At 40.4% G+C, this 12,580-nt stretch overlaps 1 protein-coding gene across 1 annotated transcript in view; it reads right to left on the reverse strand.

The window, feature by feature from the left end:
• The window catches only part of Mccc2 (methylcrotonyl-CoA carboxylase subunit 2), a 78,096-nt gene that overhangs the window by 54,183 nt on the left and 11,333 nt on the right, over positions 1–12,580 (reverse strand). The window contains exon 2 of the mRNA XM_047556215.1: positions 5,856–5,922. Within this exon, the coding sequence (XP_047412171.1) occupies positions 5,856–5,922 (67 nt within the window). The remainder of the gene's footprint in view (positions 1–5,855; positions 5,923–12,580) is intronic.

Genomic DNA, 12,580 nt, shown 5'->3' on the forward strand with positions numbered 1-12,580 from the left:
CTTCCCAAATTAGTAATGAAAGGATAACTATCACTTCCTCAGACTGTGAACTATATGGATGTAAACCCCGGTCTGCCAGCAACCTAGCTTCCGACCTCATGGAGAAGCCTGGAGAGTCCACACCATACACAGATCCTGAGATAAATGGTAAAGTCTTGGGAGGTGCTGGAGTCTCTGATCCAGTCAACACTGCCTTCTCACTGGGTACAAGAACCAATAAATGGTGTTTTCCACCTTAAACAAATGTGATTGGATTTCTGTGATGTGAAACCAAAAAGATTAGACACAGGTCATTTTCAATATTTTTTTTAACCTTTTTAAAACAATGCTTTATCTGAAAAAAATTACTTTGTATTGAGAAAATAATATTTCAATATATTACAATACCTAAGTAAGAAGGAGTCGAATGAAGTTTACAGCCTGTTTTGTGGGGAGGGAACGGAGAAGGTTACTGGGGATTAAACCCAGGAGTGCTTAACCACTGAGCCACATCTCCATCGCTTTTTATTTTTTGTTTTGAGACAGGGTCTTACTAAGTCGCTTAGGGCCTTGCTAAGTTGCTGAGGCTGGCTTTGAACTTGCAATCATGCCTCAGCCTCAGGAACTGCTGGGATTACAGGTGTGTGTCACAGAGTCCAGCCATTTTGTTGTTATTGTTGTTCACAGATAGAACGGGAACCATTATTGCCATGTGGAATGAAGTCTCTGCTTCTACTGGTCCCACTCTGAATTTCATATCTGTTATCATGGTAACTTTTAAAGGATTTATCATTTTTTAGTAACCTACTGTAGTAAAAACACAGAAACCAAGAAATTCTAAGTAGTGGTACATGTACACTGAAGGGTTTTGGAAAGTAATATTCCTATAAGACAGCTCCCCAATAAAAATGGAGGGACGGTGTGGCTTGGAAGGAGGGAGGGGAAAGTTGGTCAAACACTAAACCTCTCCAGAGCATCCTTTCCTGATAACAATGGGTCCTGAGGGAAAGGGGCAGATACTGAATGCTGGGTTCTAAACCTTGACCTTCCCCCATGGTAAATTAGTCCTAAATGACAATGGGCAAGATTTGAGTACTCATCCCTCAGGGTCTGGTTTTAATCTGTTCAACTAGCCCCTACCAGTCAAAACTGCATGTGCATGGCTTCCAATGATTACACCATCATCACTGTACCCTATAAAACCAAAATTCCCTCTGTAACTGAAGGCCGTTTTCCCATCCGGAAAATGGGCCCCAAAGGCACCTGAGTCTGGCGAAGAAATATAAAGGCTTCTCTGAATCCATGGAGGTTTGCCTCCCATTCTTTTGTGCTTACATACACAATGGAATATTACTCAGTCATAAAGAAGAATGAAATTATGGCATTTGCAGGTAAATGGATATAACTGGAGAATATCATGCTAAGTGAAATAAACCAATCCCAAAAAATATGCATATATGATATGCAGATGCTGACTCACAATAGGCCGGGATTGGAGGAGCAGAGGGGATTAGACAGGGGGAATGGGGAGAAGGGAGGGGGGATGGGAATGGGAAAGACAATAGAATGAATTGGACATATGTATTCATATGAATACATAAGTATAAATCCACATCATGTACAACCACAAGAATGGGAAGTTAGGTCTGGGGATATAGCTCAGTTGGTAGAGTGCTTGCCTTGAAAGCACAAGGCCCTGAGTTCGATCCCCAGCACTGCAAAAAATAAAAAGAATGGGAAGTTATACTCCATGTATGTATGATATGTCAAAATACATTCTACTGTCTTGTATAACTAAAAAGAACAAAAAAATCAGAATTTAAAAATTAGCACATTAAATGTAAATTTATGTCTAATTTTTTTTCTTTCTAGACTATTCTAAGAGTCTTCATTTGAGGAAAAACATGATCTAGTATAAACTGAAAACATGTACTTCTTTAAACTTATAACAAGATAAACATGAATTAGGCACCTCGTGAATTAACATTTCTGTTTGAGACATTTTATACAACCAATATGAGCATGTTTCAATTTTCAATGTGGAAAAGTAAACTGATTACCAAAAATATAGAGGAAAAGTAGAAGCAGTTTTAACATATTCATTATTACTATCAGTTTTCAAACTACTTAAAATCTAACCTGAAAAACCAATAATGTTGTCCTTTTTCTTTCTGCAAATGCTTTGAGATTGCTAAGGCTGCCCATTCTTTATGTATTGGAGCTATACTCTCTGCTGGCACTTGCCCGGTCTTTTTTTTTTTTTTTTTTTTAATTGTAAACAAATGGGATACATGTTGTTTCTCTGTTTGTACATGGTGTAAAGGCATACCATTTGTGTAATCATAAATTTACATAGGGTAATGCTGTTTGATTCATTCTGTTATTTTTTTCCCTTCCCCCCCACCCCTCCCACCCCTCTTTTCCCTCTATACAGTCCTTCCTTCCTCCATTCTTACCCCCCTCCCTAACCCTCACTCTAACCCTAACACTAACCCCTCCCACCCCCATTATGTGTCATCATCCACTTATTAGCGAGATCATTCGTCCTTAGGTTTTTTGAGATTGGTTTATCTCACTTAGCATGATATTCTCCAATTTCATCCATTTGCCTGCAAATGCCATAATTTTATCATTCTTTATGGCTGAGTAGTATTCCATTGTATATATATATACCACAGTTTCTTTATTCATTCATCAATTGAAGGACATCTAGGTTGGTTGCACAATCTGGCTATTGTGAACTGAGCAGCTATGAACATTGATGTGGCTGTATCTCTGTAGTATGCTGATTTTAAGTCCTTTGGGTATAGGCCAAGGAGTGGGATAGCTGGATCAAATGGTGGTTCCATTCCAAGTTTTCTAAGGAATCTCCACACTGCTTTCCAGAGTGGCTGCACTAATTTGCAGCCCCACCAGCAATGTATGAGTGTACCTTTCTCCCCACATTCTCGCCAACACCTGTTGTTGCTTGTATTCTTGATAATCACCATTCTAATTGGGATGAGATGGAATCTTAGGGTGATTTTGATTTGCATTTCTCTTATTACTAGAGATGTTGAACATTTTTCCATATGCTTGTTGATTGCTTGTAGATCTTCTTCTGTGAAGTGTCTATTCATTTCCTTAGCCCATTTGTCAATTGGATTATTTGCATTCTTGGTGTAGAGTTTTTTGAGTTCTTTATAGATTCTGGAGATTAGTGCTCTATCTGAAGTATGATTGGTAAAGATTTTCTCCCACTCTGTAGGCTTTCTTCGCATTGCTGATAGTTTCCTTTGCTGAGAGAAAGCTTTTTAGTTTGAATCTATCCCAGTTATTGATTCTTGCTTTTATTTCTTGTGCTATGGGAGTCCTGTTGAGGAAGTCTGGTCCTAAGCCGACATGTTGAAGCTCTGGACCTACTTTTTCTTCTATAAGATGCAAGGTCTCTGGTCTGATTCCGAGGTCCTTAATCCATTTTGAGTTTAGTTTCGTGCACGGTGAGAGATATGGGTTTAGTTTCATTCTGTTGCATATGGATTTCCAATTCTCCCAGCACCATTTGTTGAAGAGGCTATCTTTTCTCCATTGCATATTTTTTTGCCCAGTCTTATATTCCATTTCATTTACACTTATTCCCCTGCTGCTTTTTCACAACTCTAATCATGCTCCTGCCTCAGGGCTTTGCACTCTCTGTTCCCTATAAGGAATACTCTCAATCCATTCAGACCTTTTATGAAACAGGACCCTGTTATGTGCCTCTCCTGTGCTCCTTTATAAAATACTCACTTTCATTGTACCATAGAAACTGTTCCCTATCCCTTCATTCTTCACAGACCTTATGAATCTTTACCTACTATGTATTTGCTATCTTGTTTCTTATCTATCTTCTCCAACTAGAATGTAAACTCAGTGAGAACACTGACTTTGTCTGTTTTGTTCAAGCATGATCATTGCTAATTGAATAGATGTCTATGTCATAGTAGATTCTCAACAAAGGTTTATTAAATGAGTGAATATAATTAAAAAGATATTCTAAGTAGGTCTATTTTCTGTTCTTTTTATTAATTCTGATTTTTCCTTTAAGTCAAAAAAAGGCAGATGTGTGCTTAAAGTGAATGATACCTATAATTCACAGACTCACACCTAAATTCAAGAATGAGATAATAAAATTTTACTAGAAAATTTACTAGCGGGATCAAAGTTGCTTGGTTATAACAAACTAGTTCAGTCTATTACTCTCAAAATTCCATAAAGGAGCTGGGCGCAGTGGTGCACACCTGTAATCCCAGTGGCTCAGGAGGCTGAGGCAGGAGGATCACAAGTTGAAAGCCAGCCTCAGCTACTTAGCAAGGCCCTAAGAAACTTAGTGAGACCCTGTTTCAAAATTAAAAATTTTAAAAAAGGGCTGGAGATGTGATTCAGTGGTTAAGTGCACCTGGGTTAAATCTCCAGTTTAAAAAAAAAAAAAAAAAAAGAGGGCTGGGGAGATAACTCAGTCGGTAGAGTGCTCGCCTTGCATGCACAAGGCCCTGGGTTCAATCCCCAGCACCGCAAAAAAAAAAAAAAAAAAAAAGGATTCTATAAAGGAATGAAATTAGTTTATTTCTTCCATAACATACTACACAAATGAATAATCAACTTTACATGGTCTTTCTATTCACCTGCAATTAACCAATTACCTTGTATCCATAAAGTCAGAGAAAAAAATATAAATATTATTTTTATTTCCCTAATTACTTCTACATGGGAAGTCTGTCCTCTAGATTTGGAAAGATCATACCTAAGAATGCAACAGTACTCATAAGCCAAAAGTAAACAGGTTCAGTCTGCAGGGATACTGGGAAGAAATTTTTTAATGAAGACTATAAAATTCATACAGTGCCTTCTAAATTAGGCACCTGTAATAAATTAAGAATTTATTTTGGGCTGGGGCTCTGGCTCAGCGGTGGAGCACTTGCCTGGCATGCATGAAGCATTGTGTTCAATCCTCAGCACTACATAAAAATAAAATAAAATAAATAAGTAGATAAATAAATAAAAGGTATTGTGTTAATCTACAACTAAAAACATAAAATTAAAAAAAAAAAATTGTTTTTCCAGGCACAGTGGTGCATGCCTGTAATCCCAGTGACTCAGGAGACTGAGACAAGAGGTTCAAGTGAGTTCAAAGCTAGCTTCAGCAAAAAGCAAGGCACTACGCAACTCAGTGAGACCCTGCCCCTAAATAAAAATATTAAAAAGGGCTGGGGATGTGACTCAGTGGCTAAACCCAATGTGTCCAATTCCCAGTACAAAAAAAAAAAGGAATTTATTTTGAAAATCACCTTTAGTTTTAAGTTATATGGCTTTCTAAACTAAAATGTCATATATACCCATAACAATACAACAGAATCATATGTTCCTCTCCATGTTGTAATTTTATCCAAAAGAATGCCTTTTATGTCCACAATTTAAAATTAAGAAACAAGAGTGTGAACCAGGTGTGGTGGGTGCACACCTGTAATCCCAGCAATTTAGAGAGATCCTGTCTCAAAGTTAAAAAATTTAAAAAGGACTGGGGTGTGGCTCAGTGGCTAAGTGCTCCTGGGTTCAATCTCTCATAACAAAATAAATAAATAAAGTGTAGGAGGATTTGTTAGGTTAGACGCAAATACTATACCATTTTATAAAAGGAATTCAAGCATTCACGGATTTTGGTATCTTCTGGGGTTCTGGAACCAAATTCCCAGATACCAAAGGTGGACTGTTCATAGGAAAAAAATAAAAAATCTGCATACCAAAAAAATGCATAGTTTAAGAATCAAAAGTTTAATGCTACTTGTTCTTTCTAAAATCAATAAGTGTAAAGGGACATCTTAATTTAAAGCATAAACTGAAGAGCAAGTGCTGTTTACCTAGTCTTATATACTGTGCTCGTTCATGGAGTTGATTCACTAGTGCTTTCATCTGCTCGTAGTTCTCCTAAAAGAGAAACAGAGGAAGAGGGCAGGAATATTAGAAAGCAATTATCTATTTACTAAAATAAGGTTTAACACATCAACTTGTCCTACCTCTGTGTGGCCTCCACTCGGCGCCACCCCACCCACGTGGTCTCCATTCCATCCCATGGAAAAGATTAATTGCTGCCCATCTTTGTTCAGCTCTTCTTCATGACTACCACCCACAGGGCCAACTCTCTAAACCTTACCACTCTCCTGAAGCCTCATTTTCAACCCCACTGCTGGTTACTCCTACTCACTTTAACGTCTTTCTTCCTTAAACATCTATTGAAATTAACTGTGTAATGTATAAAGTTGCTCCCCCGCCCACCAGGTGCAGTCATTTCCCCGCCTCCCAACCACTTGTCAATCTGTGGACATCCTAGCTAGCTATTGGTTCATCAGTCAGCTTGCAAGTATCCTCCGATATTGGTCCCCTGTTAGCCGGGCAAATTCAACAGTTTACTGTAGCTTCCCCGCCATCTTTTCCATTCTTCTGTCTGTCCTCCTCACTTTTCTCTATCCTCTGGCTTTCCACTCTCTAGCATGGGCTCTTTCTCTTTCCTTTCTCTTTTCCTCTCATTTTCTCTCTTACTCTGCAGGGAGACACTCTGTTTGCTTAATAAACTCCCTTATGTGATTTCCCATGTCCGGCGTGGTTTCGTGGGAATTCCTTACAATGGTGCTGTGACTTGGGATGGGATCTTCCACTGTCTCTTAAGCGAGTGGAACCCCATCCGATGCCCCAGTGCCCCCGGACACGGCTCCACCTTCCATTCTGCCCGGTCTCTCTGCTCTGCATTCATCACCGAACTTCAGGTTGGTGAGTAGGCCGGTTCCCCTAGGCCGATTTATAGTTACGGCTGCCCCTATAGTCGGTCTTATCTGCCAGGTGGATTCCTGATTTTAAGGTGGAGATTCTCTCAGGGTTGAGGCTCATCTCGTACTCGCATTCACACTCGAAAACCCTGATATCAGGTCCCCAACTCTTCTTGGCTTTTGCCCAGCACACACATTGGTGCTTGTGTGACGACACAATCAATGTGCTGCCCCTCATCTCCAGCCCAGTACTCTGGCCTCAGGACGCCCTGGCCACAGACTCGGCTGTATCAGTCCCCACCATGGAATCTGGGCCCTCCAATCTGGCAGATTCCACCCTAGAAACCCTTCGCCCAACCCCCGGTACTTAAAGCCATCAAAATCCGTTTGTGTAATGGCACACAGCTTCCGTGAGCGAGCGGGCAGATGGAAAGGGATTCCTTATCTTCAGGTCTCTTCTTTCTTGCTTCTTAGCTCTTCTGCAGGCTCAAGCACCTCCAGACCCTGCTTCTGCGTCTTCCCCTGCTTCCCCATGTAATATAAGCAGCCCCATTCCCCACAAGTAGTGGGAGATAATTGTTTGACAATTTTCTGCGTCCAAACCTAAATTAAAAGAACCTAAGCATCAATTTTCTGCTAGAACATTTTAGCACTTTTCGGATTCAGATCTCAGTCAAGGCTTACATTGAAATGTAAATGGAGGAAGGCACACTGGGAGACCAGTTTCAAACCCAAGGAAAGAAAAAAGTGTCCATTTTAAATTTCTCCTGGGCTACACCTCAGAATACTTTTCTCCCTTTCACTTTTTTTTTCCTTCTCATTTTCTCATGCTATAATTAATGACCATTATCATTTTTCTTCTAGGACTTTTGTTTTTCTTAAATGCTATATTTTTGAGATCACAATTTTGATCCTACATACTAGGTTAATAATTTTTTTTTTTTGGGGGGGGGTGCTGGGGATCGAACCCAGGGCCTTGTGCTTACAAGGCAAGCACTCTACTGACTGAGCTATCTCCCCAGCCCCTAGGTTAATGATTTTTGATCCGTCTTTTTTTATCCAACTCTAGAGTTATTTTTGAACATCTGTTACATTGCAATGGAGATAAATACTACAAGGCCTTTACTTTTGTGTTAAATATAAGTGCACATAAAAATTAAAATTTTAAAAATGGATCCAAATATTTTTAATTCACGTGATTTAAAGAGGTTCAATTTAAATTGGGTAAACTAATAGAAGTAAAATGTCTTTAAAATTAACTCACAAGTCTCTAGGTGGTCACACTAATAAAATATTAACGTTTATAAAATGTCTAACAATTTTTCTAGGACTTTTCTTCAACAGGAAAGAGACAGCAAACACTGTTTACACTTGTCTGACATCTTGTTTTTTTTACACTTGTCTGATATCTTGGTTTTTTTTTTACAATAAGATGAGTGAATTAAAGTCGACATGTTGGGATTACTCAAATGTGTTTGTTAGAGACATCTAATTAATTTACAAAGTTATTCCATGGAGTAACATACTTAAAAACATTATTCTTTGTATTAAATGTGTTCATATTTTCCAGGTATACAAGTCTTTAAAGCAGAAAATTTATCAAGCTGCTAGTCTCCAAATTAAACTTGTCTGTAATGGTAAACCTATCATTTAATGTTCTATTATAGGACCTGTCATCAATAGGGTATATATAAAATTTGTTAAATGTATTTCTAAAAGTTATTAAGAGGACAGTTAAAAGTTCTCTCAGCTTTTCTTTAATGCTTACATACATATATAAACATTGCTGACATAACTCTTTAGATCTACATTTCCATCAGAGAATAGAATTCCATCTGATCTCAGCTTAATCTTCAAAATCTGTGTTTATAAACCTTTATTTTCTAATATTCCTTTGCCCCTCACTGATCTTGAGAATTTGGTCATGCTGGTCATGGCAAAAGAGGAAAAAAGTAGCTTTAGGAAAAGCCCTACCTTACCTGAGATAAGGCTCTGCCTCACAACTCTGCTGCATGTCAGAATGGCTCCAAAGTAAGCCAGATTTTAACTCATTTAAAGTTGTGTTCAAAAGTCTGATGTTTATTATAAAGATTATTGTGATCTCAAACGGGAACTCAGTCAAAATTCAAGACAGCTATTGCACAAACTGAATGTTTTACTGTTAGTGATTCCATTTTGTGTTTTCCTTGTAAACTCTAATTGTTTCCTGATTAATATTTTGCAGAAGTACTGCTTCAAGAGCAAACACTGTATAATGTAAACCCCAATTAGATAAAAGGGAGTAAATAACTGTAAAGTTATAGACATTGAAGCTAAAGCCCAGTACTCTTACTTTATGACTGGTGAGACTGACTTGCTTGATGGTTAAGATCAAACTTAGAGATTGAGATTAAATACAGAGGTCAAGGAAAGTCCATATTTGGGTCTTGCCCTCAAAGTCAGCCTGAACCCAGGGAACAAGAGGACTTCTCCAAGGAGCTTTGCAACTCTGGGTCACACAACCCACTCTGTGCACCTGTTGCAGAGAAGGGTTATGGAAAAAGGGAGACACCCCTAATGCTTCCAAGGGAAGCCACCTCATAGAGAAGACCCTGCCTAACCAATGGCACTAATGGAGCAAAGAAGCTGCTCTTAAGTTCTCTATGAGTGACCCCTGTGGGAACTCAGCTGACTCTTTAACAGACAGGAACAGGTCACTTTGACCAGCTTGATCTTAAACACCTAGCAAAACAGTTAAAACCAAAATATAGCCATTCTTGGGCATTTAAAAGAAATAATACTTAAATGTAACTTAAGATGTACACTTGTATTAGCCCACTAGAATAAAGACTAAAAGCTACAAAAGAGAGATTCTTAGGCAAATGTGCCTGATAACTATCAAGAAAACTGCCAGAGTCAGAAGTTTTTAGTCAGTTTAAGGCCTACAGACACAGGTAGGCTTAATCTATGTTTGCTAGTATCTCTACTAAATGTTGTGTTTACATTCCTGATAACCTAGACAATGTTAAAGTTCCCAAATAAAGGCCTTGTCCTCTCCAGCCTTTGCTAGGCCTTGTTATGGGAACAACTTCTCAGTTCTTCCACTCCCTGGTGAGGAATTATTGACTTCTGTCATCCTTATGATATGCATTGGCATGTTCCAGATTCTGCAACATTTATGTTGTATCAATCTCATTTCAATACTCATGTTCTTTTTGTTCTTCTCTCATAGAAGCACCCATCCCCAGATGCCTGTACAACCTGCTCTTCCCAACCAGACTTCTACCTTGGACCCCTCAATTGACCCGATTTCTAAAAAGGGAACTCCAAACTGCTTGCCCCACGCTGCCCCCTTTCAGCTCGAAGAAGCTGGAGCGGTCATCGACCCCCTTTCCCTACAGCAAAGGAGTTCCTAGAATTAGAGGGGTAAATAAAATCAGAATTGGGGACAGGCAGTTAGTGTAGAAATAGGGGATCAGTCAAATCGAGGAAATGAAGTCCATGAAAACCATCTGCCTTTGAAAGTCTGGAAGGAGAATGGACTTTTACATCTCACCTGCAAAATCAGCCCCAGTCGCTTAGGCAGGAAGGAGAGAGAAGGCTTCAGAAAGAACTGGAGAGCAAAAGATTTTCTTATAAAAACAGAAATGGGGGAATGTAATGTATAAAGCTGCTCCCTTGCCCATCAGGTGCAGTCATTGTCCCCGCCTCCCAACCACTTGTCAATCTGTGAACATCCTAGCTAGCTATTGGTTCATCAGTCAGCTTGCAAGTATCCTTCTCTGATATTGGTCCCCTGTTAGCCCGGCAGAATTCAACTGTTTACTATAGCTTCCCCAGCATCTTTTCCCATCCTTCTGTCCTCCTCACTTTTTTATATCCTCCTGGCTTTCCACTCTCTCTAGTGCGCACCCTTTTTCTTTCCTTTCTCTTTTCCTCTCATTTTCTCTCTCATGCTGCAGGGAGACACTCTGTTTGCTTAATAAACTCCCTTATGTGATTTCCTGTGTCCGGCATGGTTTCGTGGAAATTCCCTTACAAACTGACTTTTGTTTTTGAAGGATTATGGAAAATAATATTCCTACAAGACAACTCCCCCCAAAAAATGGAGGGACAGCATGGCTCAGGAGGAGGCAGGGGAAATTGGCCAAACATTAAGCCTCTCCCAGTGCACCCTTTCCCAATAACAATGGGCCCTGAGGAGATAAAGCAAACCTTCATCCCTTCCAGGTTCATCCCCAGCATCTCCACCAAAAGCAAACACTTACCCCTTCCCAACCCCAGGGCATCTTTAAGGAAGGAGGCAAATACTGAATGCTGGGCCCTGAATTTGACCTTCCCCCATCGCAAATATTGAAACTCTGGGAAACAATGAATCCCAGAGAAAGTAAAACAATGGGCAAGATTTGAGTACTCATCCCTTGGGATCTGTGAAGCCAGAATTGGGGACAGGCAGTTAGTGTAGAAATAGGGGATCGGGTCAGATCCAGGAAATGGAGGCCATGAAAGCCCTCTGCCCCTGGAAGTTGGAGACTGCCCTGGGAGAATGGGATGTCAAGGATATCTGGAGCCCACTGATTACCAAATTTACCTGCCTTTATCAAGGACTGCAAACAAGGAGCTGCTAATTAATGCCCCCTGGGCCCTCCCCCTGCCCATCTCTTCTCACTTTATGCATCTCACCTGCAAAACCTAGTCACTTAGTCACTTAGGCGGCAAGGAAAGAGATAAGGGGGGAAAGAATGGGAGAATAAAACCTATAAAAAGGACAAAGATTTGCTCGTTCGTATGGATTCTACCTTTGGGTTCCCTTCTTCTACCCGGGAGAAGTCTGCTTTTACTTTTCTTTAATAAAGCTTCTTACTTTCTACTCTACACTGGCCTTGGTGTGCTTCTCTGGCTTTATACTTCACCTGAGGAAGCAGGACTCATCACTAGTAAACCGCGGTATCATCTGGACTCCTATCTTCCCAGATAATAATGAGTTTCAACCTTTTTACAACTACCCTCCTAAGTTAAAGTTTTAACCTGTACAAGTAGCTCCTGACTATCCAAACTGCACATCTGCAGTCTCCGATGAAAACTATAAAAACTCAGACTCCTTCTGTAACCTGGGGGCCAGCTCTGTTAGGAGCAATTGTGGCTCGGCGATAGCTCCCAGAAAAATGCTCCGCAGACACGAGGTCTCACACAGGGACTTTATTTTATGCAGACGATTCACGTCCGCTGGGGGAAAAAGAAGAGAAAGATGGCGCGTGGCCTCTCCCAGATATTGGAATCTCGCGGGCTCGGAGGAACCAATAGCATTTTAGGAAGTAACGTGGGAGGCAGGAAGATTACGGCAGCGTAAGCCGGAAGTTCCTGTAATGTAAGAGGTGGGAAGAACGCAGACTGACAGGTGATGGGGAGGCCAGAAATTCCTGTAACGGGAGAGGCCGGCGGAACGCAGATTGACAGGTGGTTGGGAGGCCGGATTCCTTACAAGCTCCATACCAGAAAATGGGTCCTCTGGTGCCTGATCGATGGACTTCACTGCAGAATAAAGGAAAGCTTGCTCATCTGAGGTTTGCTTCCCATCCCCTGCCTCCGTCATTTGTGGGCCATGAGCTTACAGTTTTCCTATGTTTAAGAAATATAAAGGAATATAAGCTTCCTCCCCTGCCCCATCCAACTGGGTATTGAACCCAGGGGCTTTCTACTACTGAACTACATCTCCACCTTTTTTTTTTTTTTCTTGAGACCCTATTTCACTAAGTTGCCCAGGTCGGCTTTGAACTTGTGATCCCAGTCTCCCAAGTTGCTAGTGTAATATAATGCTGCTTCCCCCGCCCTTTACGCCGCAT

Source organism: Sciurus carolinensis, chromosome 6 (genome assembly GCF_902686445.1).
Source record: "Sciurus carolinensis chromosome 6, mSciCar1.2, whole genome shotgun sequence".
Classification (NCBI taxonomy): Eukaryota; Metazoa; Chordata; class Mammalia; order Rodentia; family Sciuridae; genus Sciurus; species Sciurus carolinensis.